The sequence below is a fragment of the Nomascus leucogenys genome, chromosome 1a (genome assembly GCF_006542625.1).
Source record: "Nomascus leucogenys isolate Asia chromosome 1a, Asia_NLE_v1, whole genome shotgun sequence".
NCBI classification, from domain to species: domain Eukaryota; kingdom Metazoa; phylum Chordata; class Mammalia; order Primates; family Hylobatidae; genus Nomascus; species Nomascus leucogenys.
This window is the reverse complement of record NC_044381.1, coordinates 95,773,910-95,801,029: the sequence shown is the minus strand read 5'-3', so window position 1 is coordinate 95,801,029 and position 27,120 is coordinate 95,773,910. Positions and strand designations below refer to the sequence as shown.

At 41.2% G+C, this 27,120-nt stretch overlaps 1 protein-coding gene across 2 annotated transcripts in view; it reads left to right on the top strand.

The window, feature by feature from the left end:
* Nucleotides 1-27,120, top strand: part of SLC25A21 (solute carrier family 25 member 21) — a 511,294-nt gene that overhangs the window by 479,234 nt on the left and 4,940 nt on the right. For both annotated transcript variants that reach the window (XM_030813695.1, XM_030813699.1), the window contains exons 8-9: nucleotides 25,103-25,284; nucleotides 26,143-26,195. In XM_030813695.1, coding sequence (XP_030669555.1) covers nucleotides 25,103-25,284; nucleotides 26,143-26,195 — 235 coding nt within the window. The remainder of the gene's footprint in view (nucleotides 1-25,102; nucleotides 25,285-26,142; nucleotides 26,196-27,120) is intronic.

Sequence of the window (27,120 nt, the reverse complement as noted above, 5' to 3'; positions counted from 1 at the left end):
TTCCTTGGGGTCAGTGCCTTTATTGAGTCAAGGAACAGAGAGAACACACTACAGCAGAAATATCCTACTGGGTTCCCAAGGAAATACATAAATACTTTCCTGTATTCGGTATAATACTCAATACATAATTAATTCCTAGGTGGTATTATCTAACCATGTGAATATATAGGTATATACAATACATATTATATCTGTGAAATATATACAGGAGATGATATAATCAAGAGATAACTATTATGCCTAAACCATAATCCATTTTGACATTATATACATGTATATTTTATAATTTGAGCTAAGTGGGTAAAACCTTTAAAATTATTCTACATTTTACAATACTTTAAAGAACAGACAACTTAGAGGAAAAAAAGGAATTTTCACGGCTATTTGCTTAATGGCTACATTTAGATGCAGAGGTTTTAACAAGACTTTGATTTCATTCCAAAGCCCAGAGCCCTGCAATGATAGGATCTTAGGAATACTCCACATTCCTTAAAGAATGCTTATCAATTGAACCATCTCATTTTAGTTAGTGACCTTCTGTGGAGTGGGGAGCTAGCATTTCCCTAAATTATCTCACATGAAGAGAAAACAAACACTGTAATAGATTCCTCCGATAGCAGTGAAGTAAAAACAAATGTATTTTTTAATTAAGCTTCAATAGCAGATATTTTCATAGGGGACAAAATAGCAGGATACCATGACATCGGGAGGAAAATGTTTTTGTCAAAGTTTATGAACAAAACAACAAAAGAGAGCCAAGATTAGAAGGAATGAAAGGTGTATAGTGAGAGCCAACTCTACTTGCAAGCTGACTTGGACCCATTAGAACTAAGAATAGCTAAAATGCAAATTTCCTCTTAAAAACAAAAAAAAAAAGTTCACTCTCACTTAAGCTGCCTCCTTGTTCAGTTACCAGGAGGCAACTATGATTCCAATGCACCACATCATTTGCATGACCACCATACCCAGCTGTGGGCAAGACAATAATGAGCTGCTATTATTTGCCTTGCAGTTGCTACCAGGTGCTTAACTAGTGTGTGTATCTGCCTGCTTTGTAATTTGCTTCTGAAACCTTGGTTGTTTATTATGTTTTTATAAAGGAAACTAAGGCATTTATTACATACCTATGATGCATCAAGCTCAGTAAATACACAAGAGGAGGGTGACATGGCATATCCCTTTTCTTTAGAGATTTTGAACAAGTCTTCACAAAGAGTGTCAGAGCCTGGTGCCTGTCTCCACTAACTCCTTTCAAAGGCCTGACCCTAGGCAATCTGACCCCAGGGCCCATGCTCTTAATCATTGTACTTTACATACTGCTTCAAATATGTGGACACATGACCCTTTGGGTCTTTCTTCAGAGCATACCCACAGCTGCCCATTCACTCTTCTGGTGACATGGCTTCCAGTCCTCTGAGCAGCCCATCTCTCCTACTATAGTGCATCGGATTTGTCCATATCAATGTCAGATCTAAACAGAATACTGCAGTTTTTCGTTGATCAAATTCAGAGTACACTAGGATCAGCCATTCCTGTGACATGAACACACACCTTTCTTAAATGCAGCCGAAGACTGTGCACAAATAGATTGTGGGGGATTTGTTGGAAGAAGAGGATGGAAAGGAAGGGAGGAAGAATGTGTTTTATTTTTACATCAAGAAGTTGGCATGGTCCGGGCACAGTGACTCATGCCTGTAATCCTAGCACTTCGGGAGGCCATGGCAGGAGGATAGCTTGAGGTGGTATTGTATTAAATTTTGGTGGAACTTGGTGGGGTGTTCCAAGATGGCCGAATAGGAACAGCTCCATCTGCGCTCCCAGTGTGATCAACGCAGAAGACGGGTGATTTCTGCATTTCCAACTGAGGCACCTGGTTCATCTCGTTGGGACTGGTTGGACAGTGGGTGCAGCCCATGGAGGGTGAGCTGAAGCAGGACAGGGAGTCGCCTCACCCGGGAAGTGCAAGGGGTTGGGGGATTTCCCTTTCCTAGCCAAGGGAAGCCGTGACACACTATCTGGAAAAACAGGGCACTCCCGCCCAAATACTGCACTTTTCCCAAGGTCTTAGCAACCTGCAGACAAGGCGCTTCTCCCCCATTCCTGGCTCAGTGGATCCCATGCCCACGAAGCCTTGCTCACTGCTAGCGCAGCAGTCTGAGATCGATCTGCGAGGTGGCAGCCTGGCTGGGGGAGGGACATCCACCATCGCTCAGGCTTGAGTAGGTAAACAAAGCGGCCAGGACGCTTGAACTGGGTGGAGCCCACCACAGCTCAACAAGGCCCACTGCCTCTAGACTCCACCTCTGTGGGCAAGGCATAGCTGAATAAAAGGCAGCAGACAACTTCTGCAGACTTAAATGTCCCCGTCTGACAGCTCTGAAAAGAGCAGTTGTTCTCCCAGCACGGCGTTTGAGCTCTGAGAAAAGACAGACTGCCTCCTCATGTGGGTCCCTGATCCCTGTGTAGCCTAACTGGGAGACACCTCCCAGTAGGGACCCACAGACACCTCATATAGGTGGCCACCCCTCTAGGATGAAGCTTCCAGAGGAAGGACCAGGCAGCAATATTTGCTGTTCTGCAATATTTGCTGTTCTGCAACCTCCGCTGGTGATACCCAGGCAAACAGGGTCTGGAGTGGAACTCCAGCAAACTCCAACAGACCTGCAGCTGAGGGACCTGACTGTTAGAAGGAAAACTAACAAACAGAAAGGAATAGCATCAAAATTTAAAAAAAAAGGTCATCTACACCAAAACCGCATCTGTAGGTCACCAACATCAAAGACCAAAAGTAGATAAAACCACAAAGATGGGGAAAAACCAGATCAGAAAAGCAGAAAATTCTAAAAATCAGAGTGCTTCTACTCCTCCAAAAGATCGCAGCTCCTTGCCAGCAACAGAACAAAGCTGGACAGAGAATGAGTTTGATGAGTTGACAGAAGAGAAGTAGGCTTCAGAAGGTCAGTAATAACAAACTTCTCTGAGCTAAAGGAAGATGTTCGAACCCATTGCAAGGAAGCTAAAAACCTTGAAAAAAGATGAGACGAATAGCTAACTAGAATACACAGTGTAGAGAAGACCTTAAATGACCTGATGCAGCTGAAAACCATGGCATGAGAACTTCATGACGCATGTACAAGCTTCAATAGCCAATTCAATCAAGTGGAAGAAAGGGTATCAGTGACTGAAGATCAAATTAATGAAATAAAGCGAGAATACCAGGTTAGAGAAAAAAGAGTAAAAAGAAACGAACAAAGCCTCCAAGAAATATGGGACTATGTGAAAAGACCAAATTTACGTTTGATTGGTGTACCTGAAAGTGATGGGAAGAAAGGAACCAAGTTGGAAAACACTCTTCACGATGTTATTCAGGAGAACTTCCCCAACCTAGCAAGGCAGGCCAACATTCAAATTCAGGAAATACAGAGAACACCACAAAAATACTCCTCAAAAAGAGCAACCCCAAGACACATAATTGTCCGATTCACCAAGGTTGACATGAAGGAAAAGGTGTTAAATGCAGCCAGAGAGAAAGGTCAGGTTACCCAGAAAAGGAAGCCCATCATATTAACAGCAGATTTCTCAGCAGAAACCTACAAGCCAGAAGAGAGTAGGGGCCAATATTCAACATTCTTAAAGAAAGGAGTTTTCAATCCAGAATTTCATATCCAGCCAAACTAAGCTTCATAAGTGAAGGAGAAATAAAATACTTTACAGACAAGCAAATGCCAAGGATTTTGTCACCACCAGGCCTGCCTTACAAGAGCTCCTGACAAAAGCACTAAACATGGAAAGAAACAACTGGTACCAGCCACTGCAGAAACATGCCAAATTGTAAAGACCATTGATGCTATGAAGAAACCGCATCAATTAACGGGCAAAATAGCCAGCTAACATCATAATGATAGGATCAAATTCACACATAATAATATTAACCTTAAATGTAAATGGGCTAAATGCTCCAATTAAAAGTCACAGACTGGCAAATTGGATAAAGAGTCAAGATCCATCAGTGTGCTGTATTCAGGAGACCCACCTCACATGCAAAGATGAACATAGGCCCAAAATAAAGCGATGGACGAATATCTACCAAGCAAATGGAAAGCAAAAAAAAAAGTAGGGGTTGCAATCCTAGTCTCTGATAAAACAGACTTTGAACCAACAAAGATCAAAAGAGACAAAGAAGGCCATTACATAATGGTAAAGGGATCAATTCAACAAGAAGAGCTAACTATCCTAAATATATATGCACCCAATACAGGAGCACCCAGATTCATAAAGCAAGTCCTTAGAGACCTACAAAGAGACTTAGACTCCCACAAAATAATAATGGGAGACTTTAACACCCCAATGTCAATATTAGACAGATCAACGAGACAGAAGGTTAACAAGCATATCCAGGACCTGAACTCAGCTCTGCAGCAAGCAGACCTAATAGACATCTACAGAACTCTCCATCCTAAATCAACAGAATATACATTCTTCTCAGCACCACATCACACTAATTCTGTAGTTGACCACATAGTTGGAAGTAAAGCACTCCTCAGCAAATGTAAAGGAACAAAAATCACAACAAACTGTCTCTCAGACCACAGTGCAATCAAATTATAACTCAGGATTAAGAAACTCACTCAAAACTGCACAAGTACATGGAAACTGAACAACTTGCTCCTGAATGACTACTAGGTAAATAATGAAATGAAGGCAGAAATAACGATGTTCTTTGAAACCAATAAAAACAAAGACACAACATACCAGAATCTCTGAGACACATTTAAAGCAGTGTGTACGGGGAAATTTATAGCACTAAATGCCCACAAGAGAAAGCAGGAAAGATCTCAAATCAACACCCTAACATCACAAATAAAAGAACTAGAGAATGAAGAGCAAACACATTCAAAAGTTAGCAGAAGGCAAGAAATAACTATGATCAGAGCAGAACTGAGGGAGATAGAGACACAAAAAACCCTTCAAAAAAACCAATGAATCCAGGAGATGGTTTTTTGAAAAGATCAACAAAATAGATGTATGGCTAGCAAGACTAATAAAGAAGAAAAGAGAGAAGAATCAAATAGATGCAATAAAAAATGATTAAGGTGCTATCAGCACCGATCTCACAGAAATACAAACTACCATCAAAGAATACTATAAACACCTCTATGCAAATAAACTAGAAAATCTAGAAGAAATGGATAAATTCCTGCACACATACACCCTCCCAAGACTAAACCAGGAAGAATTTGAATCTCCGAATAGACCAATAACAGGCTCTGAAATTGAGGCAATAATTAATAGCCTACCAGCCAAAAAACGCCCAGGACCAGACGGATTCACGGCCGAATTCTACCAGAGGTACAAAGAGGAGCTGGTACCATTCCTTCTGAAACTATTCCAATCAATAGAAAAAGAGGGAATCCTCCCTAACACATTTTATGAGGCCAGCATCATCCTGATACCAAAGCCTGGCAGAGACACAACAAAAAAAGAGAATTTCGGACCAATATCCCTGGTGAACATCGATGCAAAAATCCTCAATAAAATACTGGCAAACCAAATCCAGCAGCACATCAAAAAGCTTATCCACCACAATCAAGTCAGCTTCATCCCTGGGATGCAAGGCTAGTTCAACATATGCAAATCAATAAACATAATCCATCACATAAACAGAACCAACGACAAAAGCCACATGATTATCTCAATAGATGCAGAAAAGGCCTTTGACAAAATTCAACAGCCCTTCATGCTAAACACTCTCAATAAACTAGGTATTGATGGAACGTATCTCAAAATAATAAGAACTATTTATGACAAACCCACAGCCAATATCATATTGAATGGGCAAAAACTGGAAGCATTCCCTTTGAAAACCAGCACAAGACAAGGATGCCCTCTGTCACCACTCCTGTTCAACATAGTGTTGGAAGTTCTGACCAGGGCAATCTGGCAAGAGAAGGAAATAAACGGTACTCAAATAGAAAGAGAGGAAGTCAAATTGCCTGTTTGCAGATGACATGATTGTATATCTAGAAAACCCCATTGTCTCAGCCCATAATCTCCTTAAGCTGATAAGCAACTTCAGCAAAGTCTCAGGATACAAAATCAATGTGCAAAAATCACAAGCATTCTTATATACCAATAACACACAGAGAGCGAAATCATGAGTGAACTCCCATTCACAATTCCTTCAAAGAGAATAAAATACCTAGGAATCCAATTTACAAGGGATGTGAAGGACCTCTTCAAGGAGAAGTACAAACCACTGCTCAATGAAATAAAAGAGGACACAAACGAATGGAAGAATATTCCATGCTCATGGATAGGAAGAATCAATATCGTGAAAATGGCCATACTGACCAAGGTAATTTATAGATTCAATGCCATCCCCATCAAGCTACCAATGACTTGCTTCACAGAATTGGAAAAAAACTACTTTAAAGTTCATATGGAACCAAAAAAGAGCCCACATTGCCAAGACAATCCTAAGCCAAAAGAACAAAGCTGGAGGCATCACGCTACCTGACTTCAAACTATACTACAAGGCTACAGTAACCAAAACAGCATGGTACTGGTACCAAAACAGTGGCAGAGAACAGAGCCCTCAGAAATAACACCACACATCTACAACCATCTGATCTTTGACAAACCTAACAAAAATGAGAGGATTCCCTATTTAATAAATGGTGCTGGGAAAACAGGCTAGCCATATGAAGAAAGCTGAAAATGGATCTCTTCCTTACACCTTATACAAAAATTAATTCAAGATGGATTAAAGACTTACATGTTAGACCTAAAACCATAAAAACCCTTGAAGAAAACATAGGCAATACCATTCAGGACATAGGCATGGGCAAGGACTTCATGACTAAAACACCAAAAGCAATGGCAAGAAAAGCCAAAATAGACAAATGGGATCTAATTAAATGAAAGAGCTTCTGCATGGCAAAAGAAACTACCATCAGAGAGAACAGGCAACCTACAGAATGGGAGAAAATTTTTGCAATCCACCCATCTGACAAAGGGCTAATATCCAGAATCTACAAAGAACTCAAACAAATTTACAAGAAGAAAACAGCCCCATCAAAAAGTGGGCAAAGGACATGAACAGACACTTCTCAGAAGAAGACATCTATGCAGCCAACAGATACATGAAAAAATGCTCATCATCACTGGCCATCAGAGAAATGCAAATCAAAACCACAATGAGATACCATCTCACACCAGTTAGAATGGAAATCATTAAAAAGTCAGGAAACAACAGATGCTGGAAAGGATGTGGAGAAATAGGAATGCTTTTACACTGTTGGTGGGAGTGTAAATTAGTTCAACCATTGTGGAAGACAGTGGCAATTCCTCAAGGATCTAGAACTAGAATTACCATTTGACCCAGCCATCTCATTACTGGGTATATACCTAAAGGATTATAAATCATGCTGCTATAAAGACACATGCACACATGTTTATTGCAGCACTATTCACAATAGCAAAGACTTGGAACCAACCCAAATGTCCATCAATGATAGACTGCATTAAGAAAATGTGTCGGTGGAGCCAAGATGGCCGAATAGGAACAGCTCGGGTCTCCAGCTCCCAGCCCGAGTGACACAGAAGACGGGTGATTTCGGCATTTCTGCTTGAGGTACCGGTTTCATCTCACTAGGGAGTGCCAAACAGTGGGTGCAGGACAGTCGGTGAAGCGCACTGTGCACGAGCCAAAGCAGGGCGAGGCATTGCCTCACTCAGGAAGCCCAAGGGGTCAGGGAGTTCCCTTTCCTAGTCAAAGAAAGGGGTAACAGACGGCACCTGGAATATCGGGTCAGTCCCATCCTAATACTGCGCTTTTCCAACAGGCCTGGAAAATGGCACACTAGGAGATTGTGTCCCACACCTGGCTCGGAGGGTCCTATGCCCACGGAGTTTCGCTGATTGCTAGCACAGCAGTCTGAGATCAAGCTGCAAGGCGGCGGCGAGGCTGGGGGAGGGGCGCCCGCCATTGCCCAGGCTTGCTTAGGTAAACAAAGCAGCCAGGAAGCTCGAACTGGGTGGAGCCCACCACAGCTCAAGAAGGCCTGCCTGCCTCTGTAGGCTCCACCTCTGGGGACAGGGCACAGACAAACAAAAACTCAGCAGGAACCTCCACAGACTTAAATGTCCCTGTCTGACTGGCAGCTTTGAAGAGAGTAGTGGTTCTCCCAGCATGCAGCTGGAGATTTGAGAACGGACAGACTGCCTCCTAAAGTGGGTCCCTCACCCCTGAGCAGCCTAACCGGGAGGCACCCCCGCCAGTAGGGACCGACTGACACCTCATTCGGCCGGGTACTCCTCTGAGACAAGACTTCCAGAGGAACTATCAGACAGCTGAATTTGTGGTCTCACGAAAATCCGCTGTTCTGCAGCCACCGCTGCTGACACCCAGCCAAACAGGGTCTGGAGTGGACCTCTAGTAAACTCCAACAGACCTGCAGCTGAGGGTCCTGTCTGGTAGAAGGAAAACTAACAAACAGAAAGGACATCCACACCAAAAACCCATCTGTACATCACCATCATCAAAGACCAAAAGTAGATAAAACCACAAAGATGGGGAAAAAACAGAGCAGAAAAACTGGAAACTCTAAAAAGCAGAGCACCTCTCCTCCTCCAAAGGAACGCAGTTCCTCACCAGCAACGGAACAAAGCTGGATGGAGGATGACTTTGACGAGTTGAGAGAAGAAGGCTTCAGACGATCAAACTACTCTGAGCTACGAGAGGAAATTCAAAACAACAGCAAAGAAGTTAAAAACTTTGAAAAAAAATTAGAATGGATAACTAGAATAACCAATGGAGAGAAGGGCTTAAAGGAGCTGATGAAGCTGAAAGCCAAGTTTTGAGAACTACGCGAAGATTGCAGAAGCCTCAGTAGCAGATGCGATCAACTGGAAGAAAGGGTATCGCTGATGGAAGATGAAATGAAGAGAGAAGGGAAGTTTAGAGAAAAAAGAATAAAAAGAAATGAACAAAGCCTCCAAGAAATTTGGGACTATGTGAAAAGACCAAACCTACGTCTGATTGGTGTACCTGAAAATGACGGGGAGAATGGAACCAAGTTAGAAAACACTCTGCAAGATATTATCCAGGAGAACTTCCCTAATCTAGCAAGGCAGGCCAACATTCAAATTCAGGAAATACAGAGAACGCCACAAAGATACTCCTCGAGAAGAGCAACTCCCAGACACATAATTGTCAGATTCACCAAAGTTGAAATGAAGGAAAAAATGTTAAGGGCAGCCAGAGAGAAAGGTCGGGTTACCCACAAAGGGAAGCCCATCAGACTAACAGCTGATCTCTCGGCAGAAACTCTACAAGCCAGAAGAGAGTGGGGGCTGATATTCAACATTCTTAAACAAAAGAATTTTCAACCCAGAATTTTATATCCAGCCAAACTAAGCTTCATAAGTGAAGGAGAAATAAAATACTTTACAGACAAGCAAACACTGAGTGATTTTGTCACCACCAGGCCTGCCCTAAAAGGGCTCCTGAAGGAAGCACTAAACATGGAAAGGAACAACCGGTACCAGCCACTGCAAAAACATGCCAAATTGTAAAGACCGTCGAGGCTAGGAAGAAACTGCAGCAACTAACGAGCAAAATAACCAACTAACATCATAATGACAGGATCAGATTCACACATAACAATATTAACGTTAAATGTAAATGGGCTAAATGCTCCAATTAAAAGACACAGACTGGCAAACTGGATAAGGAGTCAGGACCCATCAGTGTGCTATATTCAGGAAACCCATCTCACGTGCAGAGATACACATAGACTCAAAATAAAGGGATGGAGGAAGATCTATCAAGCAACTGGAAAACAAAAAAAGGCAGGGGTTGCAATCCTAGTCTCTCATAAAATAGACTTCAAACCAACAAAGATCAAAAGAGACAAAGAAGGCCATTACATAATGGTAAAGGGATCAATTCAACAAGAAGAGCTAACTATCCTAAATATATATGCACCCAACACAGGAGCACCCAGATTCATAAAGCAAGTCCTGAGTGACCTACAAAGGGACTTAAACTCCCACACAATAATAATGGGAGATTTTAACACCCCACTGTCAACATTAGACAGATCAATGAGACAGAAAGTTAACAAGGATATCCAGGAATTGAACTCAGCTCTAAACAAAGTGGACCTAATAGACATCTACAGAACCCTCCACCCCAAATCAACAGAATATACATTTTTTTCAGCACCACACCACACCTATTCCAAAATTGACCACATAGTTGGAAGTAAAGCTCTCCTCAGCAAATGTAAAAGAACAGAAATGATAACAAACTGTCTCTCAGACCACAGTGCAATCAAACTAGAAGTCAGGATTAAGAAACTCACTCAAAACCGCTCAACTACATGGAAACTGAACAACCTGCTCCTGAATGACTATTGGGTACATAATGAAATGAAGGCAGAAATAAAGATGTTCTTTGAAACCAACGAGAACAAAGACACAACATACCAGAATCTCTGGGACACGTTCAAAGCAGCGTGTAGAGGGAAATTTATAGCACTAAATGCCCACAAGAGAAATCAGGAAAGATCCAAAATTGACACCCTAACATCACAATTAAAAGAACTAGAAAAGCAAGAGCAAACACATTCAAAAGCTAGCAGAAGGCTAGAAATAACTAAAATCAGAGCAGAACTGAAGGAAATAGAGACACAAAAATCCCTTCAAAAAATTAATGAATCCAGGATCTGGTTTTTTGAAAAGATCAACAAAATTGATAGACCGCTAGCAAGACTAATAAAGAAGAAAAGAGAGAAGAATCAAATAGATGCAATAAAAAATGGTAAAGGGGATATCACCACTGATCCCACAGAAATACAATCTACCATCAGAGAATACTACAAACACCTCTATGCAAATAAACTAGAAAATCTAGAAGAAATGGATAAATTCCTCGACAAATACACCCTCCCAAGACTAAATCAGAAAGAAGTTGAATCTCTGAATAGACCAATAACAGGCTCTGAAATTGTGGCAATAATCAATAGCCTACCAACCAAAAAGAGTCCAGGACCTGATGGATTCACAGCCGAATTCTACCAGAGGTACAAGGAGGAACTGGTACCATTCCTTCTGAAACTATTCCAATCGATAGAAAAAGAGGGAATCCTCCCTAACACATTTTATGAAGCCAGCATCGTCCTGATACCAAAGCCTGGCAGAGACATAACCAAAAAAGAGAATTTCAGACCAATATCCTTGATGAACATTGATGCAAAAATCCTCAATAAAATACTGGCAAACTGAATCCAGCAGCACATCAAAAAGCTTATCCACCATAATCAAGTGGGCTTCATCCCTGGGATGCAAGGCTGGTTCAACATATGCAAATCAATAAATGTAATCCAGCATATAAACAGAACCAAAGACAAAAACCACATGATTATCTCAATAGATGCAGAAAAGGCCTTTGACAAAATTCAACAACCCTTCATGCTAAAAGCTCTCAATAAATCAGGTATTGATGGGACATATCTCAAAATAATAACAGCTATCTACGACAAACCCACAGCCAATATCATATTGAATGGGCAAAAACTGGAAGCATTCCCTCTGAAAACTGGCACAAGACAGGGATGCCCTCTCTCACCACTCCTATTCAACATAGTGCTGGAAGTTCTGGCCAGAGCAATCAGGCAGGAGAAGGAAATAAAGGGTATTCAATTAGGAAAAGAGGAAGTCAAACTGTCCCTGTTTGCAGATGACATGATTGTATATCTAGAAAACCCCATTGTCTCAGCCCAAAATCTCCTTAAGCTGATTAGCAACTTCAGCAAAGTCTCAGGATACAAAATCAATGTACAAAAATCACAAGCATTCTTGTACACCAATAACAGACAAACAGAGAGCCAAATCATGAGTGAACTCCCATTCACAATTGCTTCAAAGAGAATAAAATACCTAGGAATCCAACTTACAAGGGATGTGAAGGACCTCTTCAAGGAGAACTACAAACCACTGCTCAATGAAATAAAAGAGGATACAAACAAATAGAAGAACATTCCATGCTCATGGGTTGGAAGAATCAATATCGTGAAAATGGCCATACTGCCCAAGGTAATTTATAGATTCAGTGCCATCCCCATCAAGCTACCAATGACTTTCTTCAAAGAATTGGAAAAAACTACTTTAAAGTTCATATGGAACCAAAAAAGAGCCCCCATTGCCAAGTCAATCCTAAGCCAAAAGAACAAAGCTGGAGGCATCACGCTACCTGACTTTAAACTATACTACAAGGCTACAGTAACCAAAACAGCATGGTACTGGTACCACAACAGAGATATAGATCAATGGAACAGAACACAGCCCTCAGAAATGATGCCACATATCTACAACTATCTGATCTTTGACAAACCTGACAAAAACAAGAAATGGGGAAAGGATTCCCTATTTAATAAATGGTGCTGGGAAAACTGGCTAGCCATATGTAGAAAGCTGAAACTGGATCCCTTCCTTACACCTTATACAAGAATTAATTCAAGATGGATTAAAGACTTAAATGTTAGACCTAAAACCATTAAAATCCTACAAGAAAACCTAGGCAATACCATTCAGGACATAGGCGTGGGCAAGGACTTCATGTCTAAAACACCAAAAGCAATGGCAACAAAAGCCAAAATAGACAAATGGGATCTAATTAAACTAAAGAGCTTCTGCACAGCAAAAGAAACTACCATCAGAGTGAACAGGCAACCTACAGAATGGGAGAAAATTTTTGCAACCTACTCATCTGACAAAGGGCTAATATCCAGAATCTACAATGAACTCAAACAAATTTACAAGAAAAAAAAAAACAACTCCATCAAAAAGTGGGCAAAGGACATGAACAGACACTTCTCAAAAGAGGACATTTATGCAGCCAAAAAACACATGAAGAAATGCTCATCATCACTGGCCATCAGAGAAATGCAAATCAAAACCACAGTGAGATACCATCTCACACCAGTTAGAATGGCCATCATTAAAAAATCAGGATACAACAGGTGCTGGAGAGGATGTGGAGAAATAGGAACACTTTTACACTGTTGGTGGGACTGTAAACTAGTTCAACCATTGTGGAAGTCAGTGTGGCGATTCCTCAGGGATCTAGAACTAGAAATACCATTTGACCCAGCCATCCCATTACTGGGTATATACCCAAAGGACTATAAATCATGCTGCTATAAAGACATGTGCACACGTATGTTTATTGCGGCACTATTCACAATAGCAAAGAGTTGGAACCAACCCAAATGTCCAACAACAATAGACTGGATTAAGAAAATGTGGCACATATACACCATGGAATACTATGCAGCCATAAAAAATGATGAGTTCGTGTCCTTTGTAGGGACATGGATGAAACTGGAAACCATCATTCTCCGTAAACTATCGCAAGGACAAAAAACCAAACACCGCATGTTCTCACTCATAGGTGGGAATTGAACAATGAGAACTCATGGACACAGGAAGGGGAACATCACACTCCGGGGACTGTTGTGGGGTGGGGGGAGGGGGGAGGGACAGCATTAGGAGATATACCTAATGCTAAATGACGAGTTAATGGGTGCAGGAAATCAACATGGCACATGGATACATATGTAACAAACCTGCACATTGTGCACATGTACCCTAAAACCTAAAGTATAATAAAAAAACAATACATATAGATACCAATTTCACAATAAAATACCTTATGATATTTATCCAAAAAAAAAAAAAAAAAAGAAAATGTGTCACATATACACCATGGAATACTATGCAGCCATAAAAAGGGATGAGTTCATGTCCTTTGCAGGGACATCATTGAAGCTGGAAACCATCATTCTGAGCAAACTATCACAAGGACAGAAAACCAAACACCGCATGTTCTCACTCATAGGTGGAAATTGAACAATGAGATCACTTGGACACAGGGTAGGGAACATCACACACTGAGGCCTGTTGGGGGATGGGGGGCTGGGGGAGAGATAGCATTAGGAGAAATACCTAATGTAAATGATGAATTGATGGATGCAGCAAACCAACATGACACATGTATACTATGACACATTTATACACATGACACTATGTATCAAACCTGCACATTGTGCACATGTACCCTAGAATTTAAAGTATAATAGTAATTTAAAAAAAAATTTTGGTGGAACTTTTGTGGGGCTGATTTTTTTTATTTATTCACGACCACCCTAGGCAACATAGTGAGACTCTGTCTCTCCAAAACATTTTTTTTTAATTAAAAAATTAGTCAGGCATGCTGGCTCACACCTGTAGTCCAGCTACTCGGGAAGCTGAGGTGGGAGGATCGCTTGAGCCCAGGAGGTTGTGGTTACAGTGTGCTAAGACTGCACCACTGCACTCCAGGCTAGGCGACAAAACAAGAGCCTGTCTTAATGTGGAAGTCAGTGTGGCAATTCCTCAGGGATCTAGAACTAGAAATACCATTTGACCCAGCCATCCCATTACTGGGTATATACCCAAAGGACTATAAATCATGCTGCTATAAAGACACATGCACACGTATGTTTATTGCAGCACTATTCACAATAGCAAAGACTTGGAACCAACCCAAATGTCCAACAACAATAGACTGGATTAAGAAAATATGGCACATATACACCATGGAATACTATGCAGCCATAAAAAATGATGAATTTATGTCCTTTGTAGGGACATGGATGAAACTGGAAACCATCATTCTCAGTAAACTATCGCAAGGACAAAAAACCAAACACCGCATGTTCTCACTCATAGGTGGGAATTGAACAATGAGAACTCATGGACACAGGAAGGGGAACATCACACTCCGGGGACTGTTGTGGGGCTGGGGGAAGGGGGAAGGACAGCATTAGGAGATATACCTAATGCTAAATGACGAGTTAATGGGTGCAGGAAATCAACATGGCACATGGATACATATGTAACAAACCTGCACATTGTGCACATGTACCCTAAAACCTAAAGTATAATAATAAAAATAAAAAATAAAATAAAATATAAATAAATAAATAAACTAGATATGTGATATGTATAAATCTTTATGATCAATTAAAATCCCTAGATTACATGAACTGTAATCAAGTCATCTCCCTCATCTTAAACTTGTGTAGTTGTCTAAATTCAAAATTTTACATTCACTATGCTTAAATTTAATCTTGCAGGTTCAGTCTAGTGCTAAAGTCCATGATGATAATTTTTAATGTTGAGTCTCTCATCTATCATCCTAGCTTCCCCTCCCAGCCTGTCAGCAGCAGATCCATTGAGCAAGCCTTCCACATTTTCTCCCATGTTCATCCAACCTTTCTTTGGGCCACCATATGTTCACATCTTTCACAGCAGAGCCCTTCTGTTTAGCCAGAGGAGAATCCCTCTAACCACGCTCTCATCCATCCTCCATTCAGTGCCTTGTTCAGCAGGATAAAATGGGAAATTTTTAAGTGATTTTCTGAAGTTAAGGTGTGCAAAATGATTCAAAAAAATGAAATTTTCAAAAATGTATTTACTACATAAATCTTCTGCAGTTCCTTCATGAAGGGATCCATCATGAGCTTCATGTAGGTACCACCTCCGGCTTGCAGCCTTAAGGAAATGAAAGACTGCGTTGCAACCTCCACTTCACCTATTGTGATAGTGATGTGCTACAGAGGGCATGGGAATGAGTCACAGAATTCAGTTCTGCAAAGAAATACTTTTGTGATACCCCCAAAATCATGTAACTCCTTGTAGGACCACCCTATTTGGTGCAGTACCAGGAGGAATTAAAGGGTGACTTAATTGCAGAGATCAAAGAAAATGTGATTTGGGCTGACATGAGGTGGGAAGATTCTAAGATTAGATTTTAATGCTGAGTTCCCTTAAATGAAAAGCCCCATTGCTGTCCTCTACTCAACCTTGCCTTTTGCAGAGAAACGGGCTTCCTGCCCTGTGTCCCTCATCACCCCCACTCCTCACTGGCTGACAAATCCTGCTTTCTCATCTTCCTTAACCTCCTTCTTCTGGCATATCCCTGGGTGAAACGCCTTCTTAAAGACCCCAGACCCTAATCACAAAGACCTCTGAGATGGGCGATGTTTCTGTTTATCAAGCTAGCAGCCAGCTGGCCGGCTAACGAAGCCAGCTGTCAGAGCCCACGCCAGGAAAGGTAAAAGGGGAGGCATATGCCTCTTTCAATGGGCATATTTTATCTCCTCAAGTGCCATTGCCTTAAATTACTTATGCTGTCTTTAGCTCTTGGCTGTATAGTTTGGACTATATGGTTAAATTAGCTACAAATATGTAGGGTGTTAACTGTTTTGAGTGATATGATCATGTTTCTGATGTTGAATTTTTAGAGGTTGTGGGACGTCACAGCCGCCAGCGTTTTGGGATCACTTCTTGATGTCTCTGGTTAAGTCACAAAGAGTCTATAAATAATATGTTCTGTCAGAGAAACTCATTGATCTCCCTGAAGAGGGGCTGGTAAACACATCTCTTCAGCTGTGCACTCACAAAAAGATCACACAGTGTGATGGAAACAGCCAGAGAATTCTAGCAAGAAAACCTGATGTTAATTCTCAATTCCAGTATTTACTAGTTAGCCGTGTGTCTTTGGCAAACTTATACCTTCTCTCTGTCTCAGTTATCTCATCTGTGAATGGAAATATTAATTTCAGCCTTAAAATGTTTGCAAGGGAATTAAACCATTTTTAAAACCTGCATGAATTGTTTTCCATATTATTATCACAGAATAAAGTCAATGCATGCAATATTCATTAATATTTCAGACTACTCAGCTCCAGTTTAGTTATATCACATGATTTGTAAGAAAAACCAGAAAATATTTAGAGGAAAAGATCCATAGATGAGGAAATAATACATACCACTTATAAATAAATATTTAAAAGGAACCTTTTTTAATTGTACTGGAAGTAAAAGGCTATTACAGTAACAGAGAGATTTTGTTCTTATTTTTACTTTTAATTTTTCTAAAGACAGTCTCACTATATTACCAAGGCTGGTCTCAAACTCCTGGCTTCAAGCTATCCTCCTGCCTTGGCCTCTCAAAATCAATAACGGTTTTTAAATTCCAGTGAATTACATCAAGAGTAGTTAACAGTTGCTTGCCCTTGCAACTGAGCAAAGTGTTGGAGTAAAATGGTTTAGGCTTATTGGTGAGGAACATCAATTAAGTACAAGAAACAGTTCCTAACTGGTGACAGTTGGAGCTAATTATGGAATTAAGTTGGAAATTTTTAATAACATAATAGATTTTTCATCAATATTAATATTCATTTACATAATTTATGTGTGATCCATTCAAAATACTTGACTTAGGCTAGGTGGCATTCTGAATTCACTCCTAGTCTTGTGATTCTGGGATTTTTATTTTCTGTCACTTAAGTCTTATCTTGGCCTAAGAGGTGATCTCCTTGCATGTTGAATTAGGGTGCAGCCCGGAGAGGCAAGTGTACATGTCTCTAAAACTGGTTGACATGTGGCAGTCTCAGAGTCCCCAATACTTTGGCTTCTTCACTTCTAAATAATAGAACTTTAGCTCTCTTTTGATTAATTCAAGATTATATCTGTTTGTAAGGTAGGAAATTTCTGTATGGCTCAGGTACCTCGTCTCCTCGGGGGGTGTTGTGGGGCTTAAATATACAAAGGGCTTAACCCAGTACCTGACTCAGAGTGAATGTCTTCTCATTCTCATCTTCTTGCTCCAGTTTTTAAAATAAATTACGGGAAAAAGGCAAAACGATACTCCAGGTCATGTGATTCTCAATTCAGAGAGCTAGCCATTCAGGTAATATGGTGACTCATTATAATAACATGTCTTCTGTTGACTTCCTTAACAGCTAACAACTGGCCAAGCTTTAAGAGGCAGAAGCTAGATATCATCTTACAGGACTCAGTGAAATCCCAGGAGCAATTTCCTCTCCATACTGTATGTTTGCCCTCCATTTTTTCACACCCCCACTTCAGTACTAATCACATTAAACCAGAATAGTTGCTTAGACACCCACTCCCAGTCCCCTCTCTGGACCATTTCCCTTCATACCCAACTCTAGCACCCAGTGTAGGACTGGATATATACAGACACCCAATAAATCTTTTTTGGCTGGATTCACAATGAATGAATCAGTCACAAGAAGCAATATGACATAATGGTTAAGAAACATAGGCTTGGGAGTCAGAAGGAGCTGGGCTGAAATCCAGGCTCCACCTCTTACAAGCCGTGTGACCTTGGACAACTGACTTAACTTTTTAAGTCTCATGTCCTTACCTGTAAAATGGTGTTATATGCCTAACTCATAGGGTTTGTTATATCATATATACATTTTGTATACACTTTTTGCACATGACATTGTGCCTGGCAATAAATATTATTATTATTACATCATTATTACTCATAATAGTATGAAAAAATACAAATATTATAACATGTATAGCATTTTTTGTTGCTATTTACTTTTGCTATTAATTTCCTTGTTACTTATTATTATGGTTATCAGCAGAAATGCTGTACTTGCTGCTAGCCAGTACACCGTGACCCACTCAAGCTATGAGATAGGTATCACTCAGATCAGGTGACCCCACTGATAGCCATTCTGGCTTTGGACTGAGCTAAGGATAGGAGAGGTTGAACAGAGTTAATATCATTGCCTTCAGTTGTGCAGCCTTGAAGAAACAACCCCTGTTTCCACCAAGGAAACATTCAAAATGCTTCCCAACACATCCAGAGCCCCTGAGGGTCAATGATTAAGATGAATCTTAGAGCATTAATTATCCAGCCCAAGGATCCAAAGAGGGTGAATGATCAACTTAATTAAGCAGTGGTTCTCAGACTTTACCATCCATCAGAATAATTTGGAGGACTTGCTCAAACAGATTGCTGTAGCTGGGCTCCATTCCCAGATTCACTGGTCTGGGGTGGAACCTCAATTTTGATTTCTAATAAGTTCTCACATAGTGCTGATGGTGGTGGTGTGGGGAACACACTTTGAGAATCACAGAGTTCATGGATATGGTTGAGATGTGAGTAACTGGACTCCAGAGCAGGAATGTGTGTGGAAATCATTTCACTTAGGTGGATTGCCTGAGAACCCCTGTGGAAATTAGGGCTTCCTGTTTTTAGCCTTTTTTTTTTGAGACAGAGTCTCACTCTGTCGCCCAGGCTGGAGTGCAGTGGCGCAGTCTCGGCTCACTGCTAGCTCCGCTTCCCGGGTTCACGCCATTCTCCTGCCTCAGCCTCTCCGAGTAGCTGGGACTACAGGCACCCGCCACCACGCCCGGCTACTTTTTTGTATTTTTAGTAGAGATGGGGTTTCACCATGGTCTCGATCTCCTGACCTTGTGATCCGCCCGCCTCGGCCTCCCAAAATGCTGGGATTACAAGCGTGAGCCACCGCGCCCGGCCAGCCTCTTTGCTTTCAACCCTGCACTGCCCTTTCCTTACTTCATAAACATATTGGCAGGGAAAACGGTCTCATGAAATTGTTTTCAAGCTTTTATAAGCCTAATAAAATCAACAGACACACTCCCCAGGAAAGCTCATCTATACAGACACAGAAGCTGATATGGTTTGGCTTTGTGTCCCCACCCAAATCTCATCTTATAGTTCCCATAATTCCCACAGGTTGTAGGAGGGACCCAGTGGGAGATGGTTGAATCATGGGGGCAGGTTTTCCCATGCTGTTCTCGTGATAGTGAATGGGTTTCAGGAAGGCTGATGGTTTTAAACACGGGAGTTTCTCTGCCCATGCTCTTTTTTTTTTGCCTGCTACCATCCACGTAAGATGTGACTTGCTCTTCCTTGCCTTCCGCCATGATTGTGAGGCCTCCCCAGCCATGTGGAACTGTAAGTCCAGTTAAACCTCTTTCTTTTGTAAATTGCCCAATCTCAGGTATGTCTTTATCAGCAGCGTGAAAACGTACTAATACAGAAGTATTGCTTAGAATTTCAGAAGGTTCTTAGACACCTCCCCCACCAACCCACCGACTAACTCTTAGGAGTATAAGAAGAAAAACTATGCCTTGAGGCAAAGTCTTGGGTTCACTCGGATGTAACAAAAAAATCCCTTCTTAACCTTTCAGTTAACTCATTTGTAAAATAGGAATAATAATAATAGTTCGTACCTCAAAGGTTGTGAAGATTAACAGATGTAATGCTTAGACATTTGCACTTAGCAGTGTCTGGCACAAAATATGTACTTCAATCGATGTTTATTTTTATTAAAATTGTTACCTCTTCTGTGAGCTGGGGAAGGCATGTTTTAACCTGGAGTGAGGTGCTTGTGGGAAGAGAGAAGGCCAAGAGAAAAGCTGGAAATGTAGGGTTCTCGGCTGCTGGAGGTGGGGCGGTAGGACCGAAGGCGGCAGGCAGCCATCCTGATGCTGCCTGGGTACCGCCCAGGGGCTTGCAAAGGCATCCACAGGGGTAACAGGGGTCTGGGTAGAGGGGACAGCCCCACTCAACTTGCTTTCTTCAGCTCCGAGCATCTTAGTTTATTTAGCACCTACAGTGTACTCTGCAAAACAGGTGACACAAAGAGGAGTAACGCATGCTCCTATGCTGTGCAGACTCACAGCCATGCAGGGAAGAGAGATACATGCAAAAATATACTAAACACTAAGTGGGCCATAGCAAAGGTGAGGACTATTGTTCAGACAGTATCTCGGGAGTAGGGGAGAGGATAAATCAATTTTGACAGGGGATCTGTAAAACTTTCTTGGGTTAGTGGGATTTAAGCAGGACCTTAAAGGGCAGTGAGATTGCTATAGGTGAATATGATGCAGAAAGACATTCTAGGCTGCAGGAATCATTTGAAGAAAAGCATGGAGTTGGGAAAGTGCTTGGTATATTTGAGTAATTATGAATTAACCAGTGTGACCATAGTATGGATTCAGGGTAGGGTGTAGAAGTGGAAGCTAGAAGGATACGTTGGAAGCATATTGTGGGTGTGGGAAAGAAATCAATGGCCAAGTGAGACAGTTTGTCTTTATTCTCTGTGCATCCAGGAAGTATGGAGGGTCTTTGAGTAGGGAGATACCAAAAGCAGATCTGTTTTTCTAAAAAGAGAACCCTGATATCACTGTGAAGAATAGATCTTAGCAGGCAGGAAGGAAGCAAGACTTGGTAAAGGTAACGGGAACTTGATCTAAAGCCAGAGAGGTGGCAGTGGCCAGGAAAGGATGAACGGGAGAGGCATCTGAGATGCTGCATTCATTCGAGGATGGCTAGTGGCACGTGACAAAGAAAGCAGAGGCTAGCTGAGAGGGTTGTCCTCACACACACAAGCCCAGTCTGGGATGCTGGATTCAAGCAGGCTGTGTGGTCAAGGAAGAAACTGACTACTGGCCCAGAAGCTGGTGGTCAGGGATAGCCTCATGGCCATCCCAAGCAAATTCTTTTCCTCCCTGGAGTGCCCACAGGGGTAGCAACTGACCATCTGCTTTGCCAGTGTGGAACATCAAAATCACTGATTGCTAGACTTGGGTCCTTATCTGGCAGCCTTAGGAGCCCTGGAGAGCTTTTTAAACAACTTGCAGGCACCTTCTTCTCACCCCCGAGATGGGTCTGCAGCAGGACTCAGGCATCTGTATTTTGTAAAATTGCCAGATGATTCTGAAGCACAGCTGGATTGGGGAACCACTGTGGGATCTTACTGTTGTGCTGGGAAATGTATAAAAAACAAAGGTGGGCCGGGCATGGTGGCTCATGGCTGTAATCCCAACACTTTGGGAGGCCAAGGCAGGCAAATCACCTGAGGTCAGCAGTTCGAGAGCAGCCTGGCCAACGTGGTGAAACCCCATCTCTACTGAAAATAGAAAAAATTAGCTGGGCATGGTGGCACACATCTGTAATCCCAGCTACTCAGGAGGCTGAGGCAGGAAAATCAACTGAACCGAGGAGGTGGAGGTTGCTGTGAGCCAAGATCCTGCCACTGCACTCCAGCCTGGGCAACAGAGTGAGACTCCATCTCAAATAAATAAATACAAACAAAGGTAGACACTTACTCCTGCTAGTGAACACTATGATATGATGGCCTGGAGACCTAAGCTTTTGGTTTCCAATGCCATGTCTCAAGCACAATGACCATCATTGAGTCTCTTTGTTCACCTTCCATCCCCAATTCTGGTCCTCAGCAAACACATCAGCCAGTCTCCCAAACTTCCCAGAAGGACAACGTGTATACAAATCATCATTTCCATTCTTGTCCTTAATTGAAAAAGAAAGAGAGCTTGGCAATGTCATGGGGATTTCAAGCAAGCATCTTTTCACAGAATGTTTTGCATCTTTAGAAAACAGGCTACGTAACACCAAAAGCAATGGCAACAAAAGCCAAAATTGACAAATGGGATCTAATTAAACTAAAGAGCTTCTGCACAGCAAAAGAAACTACCATCAGAGTGAACAGGCAACCTACAGAATGGGAGAAAATTTTTGCAATCTACTCATCTGACAAAGGGCTAATATCCAGAATCTACAATGAACTCAAACAAATTTACAAGAAAAAAACAAACAACCCCATCAAAAAGTGGGCGAAGGACATGAACAGACACTTCTCAAAAGAAGACATTTAAGCAGCCAAAAAACACATGAAAAAATGCTCATCATCACTGGCCATCAGAGAAATGCAAATCAAAACCACAATGAGATACCATCTCACACCAGTTAGAATGGCCATCATTAAAAAGTCAGGAAACAACAGGTGCTGGAGAGGATGTGGAGAAATAGGAACACTTTTACACTGTTGGCAGGACTGTAAACTAGTTCAGCCATTGTGGAAGTCAGTGTGGCAATTCCTCAGGGATCTAGAACTAGAAATACCATTTGACCCAGCCATCCCATTACTGGGTATATACCCAAAGGACTATAAATCATGCTGCTATAAAGACACATGCACACGTATGTTTATTGCGGCACTATTCACAATAGCAAAGACTTGGAACCAACCCAAATGTCCAACAACGATAGACTGGATTAAGAAAATGTGGCACATATACACTATGGAATACTATGCAGCCATAAAAAATGAGGAGTTCATGTCCTTTGTCGGGACATGGATGAAACTGGAAAACATCATTCTCAGTAAACTATCACAAGGACAAAAAACCAAACACCGCATGTTCTCACTCATAGATGGGAATTGAACAATGAGAACTCATGGACATAGGAAGGGGAACATCACACTCCGGGGACTGTTGTGGGGTGGGGGGAGGGGGGAGGGACAGCATTAGGAGATATACCTAATGCTAAATGATGAGTTAATGGGTGCAGCAAAACATGGCACATGGATACATATGTAACAAACCTGCACGTTGTGCACATGTACCCTAAAACCTAAAGTATAATAATTAAAAATAAAATAAATAAATAAAACAGGCTACATAATAATACTATTCATTTTCTGCCAGATTTGTGCAACACTTATAACACTTTTACTTATATTATTGTTTTTATTTCTCAGAAAAATGATACAATTTAGAGGTAAGATAGGTGTTAAAAACTTCCCTTGGATACACTGGGCTCTGGGTGATTCAGTGACTTATCAGAGGTCAGACAACCAGAGCTGCTCTAGAATTTACTGTCCTCCTGAGCTCCAGTTCTGCTTCTGTGCCATAATGGAGAGGAGTAACATAAAGGCATTTTTCTCTCCTTGTAAAAGAGAAAAAATGGGGGGAGAGGGAATTATTTAAACACACCTCACTCATACTGCAATCACTGCATTGTTTTTCCTGTTGAAACACCCTGTTGGTTTTCAAATCCCTTTAAACCTCCCCGGCACCTGTATGGCCCAGATCCAGGAATTATTACCAAACCCTTGCTTTTTATATTTAGCCACATAGGAATTTCTGTGATGGTAACTGGCTCTTGGTTCAGCTGAAAATTTCAGAGCCCTCAGAAGTTTACTTCTTTCATAGAGGCTGGAAGCATGTAATGCTCAGACCTGAATTTTCTTGTTTACCTGAAGCATGGTATGCTTCCCCTCTGGATAAAATAGTGTTGTGGCACAGCCCTACATTATTCCTCTGTGATGACCCCTCTAAAATATTGATCAAAAGAGAGGGCAGGGAAAAGATAGGTGGGGGGTCGGAGTCAGCAGCTTATAGTATGTGATATGACCTTTCTTCAGAGAACAGAGGACTGAAAACAGAACTGAGGTTGGCAACATAATGAGAACTTCCCAGCAAATTCATTATAACAAATCATAATGTGAGCTCACAGGGCACAAAAATAGGCCAAAGGAAAGTGACTCCCACATAAGACCTAATTAAATACTTTGATGTCAGAAAGCAGTGCAGGGAGGGGTGGAAAATCAAATCAGACCAACGTGAAGGGCCTAAATTCTAACAGAACTAAGAAGTATTTCTCTTTTACTCACTCTCGCTCTCTCTTTCTTCTTTTCTTCCTTTGCCGTGGAGGAAGAACAAGATTCCGAAACAATGGATTGTAAATTCTTCAGCCAATTAGTCCAGTGACTTACTACTGTTTATAATGCACAGAATGTCAGAGGCTGTTTTGCAGCCGCCCCAAGTTGGTTTGTTAGTAACAGGAAGCTAGCACTTCTCAGTACAGTGGATCAGCTACACGTGAAAATAAATGCAAAAAACCTGGCGGGGAATAGCAGCAGACCGCGATTAGCCTTGATTTAATTTAACATTTGGGGGTCCACACACAAATGAGCATTTTAGTAGGCTTCATGGTGGAAGTTGCTGTCATTTGTAAAATATTCTGGCCAATTAGCTAATAGTGTGCTTGGATTTCTCCTGTTTTGATACAGTAATACTAAGTACATTGTGAAGCCCAATTATACAAATCATCCCCATATGCCATACCAGTCTTTCTTTATGAACTGTGTTTATAAATCCTGTGTGAGGAAATGTGTACTTCAGCAATTTAGACCATGTGTAAAAACATAGCCAATGGGATTGTCAAGAAAACAAGTTCCAGCCTAGGAAATCCTAATGTGTTCCGCTGGAATAACAGGAGGGTGCCGGGAGTGCAATGCTCTGCTTAAATACATATTGCTTTATAGTGTTTAACTGATTTAGGGGCTTCCGCTCCCCTTTCTGTTATATTATTATTCTTTTCTTTTAGGATCCAACCTTGGAGTTTTTGAGAAAATTTGGGATTGGTCTTCTCTCGGGGACAATAGCCTCAGTCATTAACATCCCTTTTGATGTTGCCAAAAGTAGGATTCAAGGGCCTCAACCAGTTCCTGGAGAGATCAAGTACAGAACCTGTTTTAAAACAATGGCAACAGTCTATCAGGAAGAAGGGTAACGTAACACATTCTTATTTTAATAAATGTATAAGGCTCACGTATTGTTAGAACCGTATTGCCCTTCCATTTAGATGAGAACCAGTAAGCCCTCCTAACTGGAGCCTGTGTCTAAGAAACTCTGCGAATATATGACAAACTTTCCAAGACAACACAATAATAAGATGTAAACATGTGCTTACACCATAAAGTGACAATATGCTGCGTGTTTGCCTTAGAATGCCAAGGTGAACTTTTTACTTGGCAGTTTGTATAATATAGTATTGTATATGTCGTACTAATATATAGGCAGGAGAATAATTGTCTTCTGGCTGTAAATCCCATTAAATTGCCACCTAATTATATTCTCCTGGGAGAATTATACAGTTCTGTAAAAATACTTTTAAAAATTTTAAGTATGTGCATTTTTCTGATTTTTTTAAATCTTACTTTGTTTCTTCACCCCTCTTTTTCTCAAGTAAACAAGTAATATTTTATTATTTTGATATAAACTGCATCATATTTCCTAATGTAAAGACTGAGTTTGTGGTCTTTTAAATTCAATTACAAAAGTCATTCTGTCCGTATACACAGCTGTCTTGAAAGAAAAACCTGTCTTGAAAGCAAAAACCATCTCACTGATGAAAGTCATGTTTCTGATTGGACGGGACCAGCACAGTTGGGTAATAAAGAATTCATTAACTCTTTCCCCACATCCAGTTTGCTGCAGAGAATACTAAGATGCTGTCTGCTTTGAGATGTGTGTAATTCCAAATAATTTATTTTTTTAAATGCTGGGCCCCCATCTCAATAAACCTAAGGTACAACTCCATTTATTTTCAGAATAAGAATGTTTCTCTTTCCCTTCCCATTACAGGATTTTAGCTTTGTACAAAGGCCTGCTTCCCAAGATTATGAGACTTGGACCAGGTAATGATATTTTGATTATTTAATCCTTCCTTCTTTATTGTTCTAGTGTCTGTTTTTTTGATATTTGTGTCCATCAGCAACAAAATATTTACCACTTTGTAAAAGACAGAAACCTTGAGAATATAAAGTTGTCTATGAGTATTTGAGATACTGAAGACATCCATTAGAAATTTTCTACCTTTGTTTATTAAGTACTATTTATGACCTTGCTGGAGGCTGACAGAAGCCAAAACCCAGCTTAAGTCAATAGGAAGAAGCCACAGGCAGTTGGAGTTTGAGTGAGAGCCGAGGTGTGTGCAGTGGCTTCTGGCTGAAGGGGAGGCTTTTCACTGAGTGAGGAACCAGCCCAATCAAACGTTTCCTCGTGCTCCTAATTCATTCTTGCTCCTGCCTCAACTTCATTTGAAAAAGAGAAAAGGAGGACAGCTTGCCTCCATGAACAGCAAAAGCCACTCATCTTCACAGTCACCTCTGGGGAGTGGTGACACCGTAACTAGCTGCTTACATCTCCTGGGCTTTGTCAGCATGACACTGGAGGCTTCTGGCTCAGGGCCTCACTTCAGGACGCCTACCCACAAAAAAACCGGCTGCCATTCCCACAGGGAGAATCAGCTGCCTCTATGTAAATAGATAAGAAAATCACTGCTGCAGACTCAACCGCCAGGGCAAATAGTCTCAGATTATAAGCAACCTTGTGAATAAGTACAAAAGTATACTCTAGACCACACATATTTTTTTTAATCAGGCTACACTCACCTACTTATACATACTAGTAATATTTCCTAGCACCTTCTCCTACTCCTCCCCTCTCTCCCTTTGCAGTTCCTCCCTTTTAACACTACTGTCCTCCTACCCTGCTACACAAACACACATGCACATTCACCTTTAGATCTCAGCCCAATGAACCAACATTTCTATTAATCTG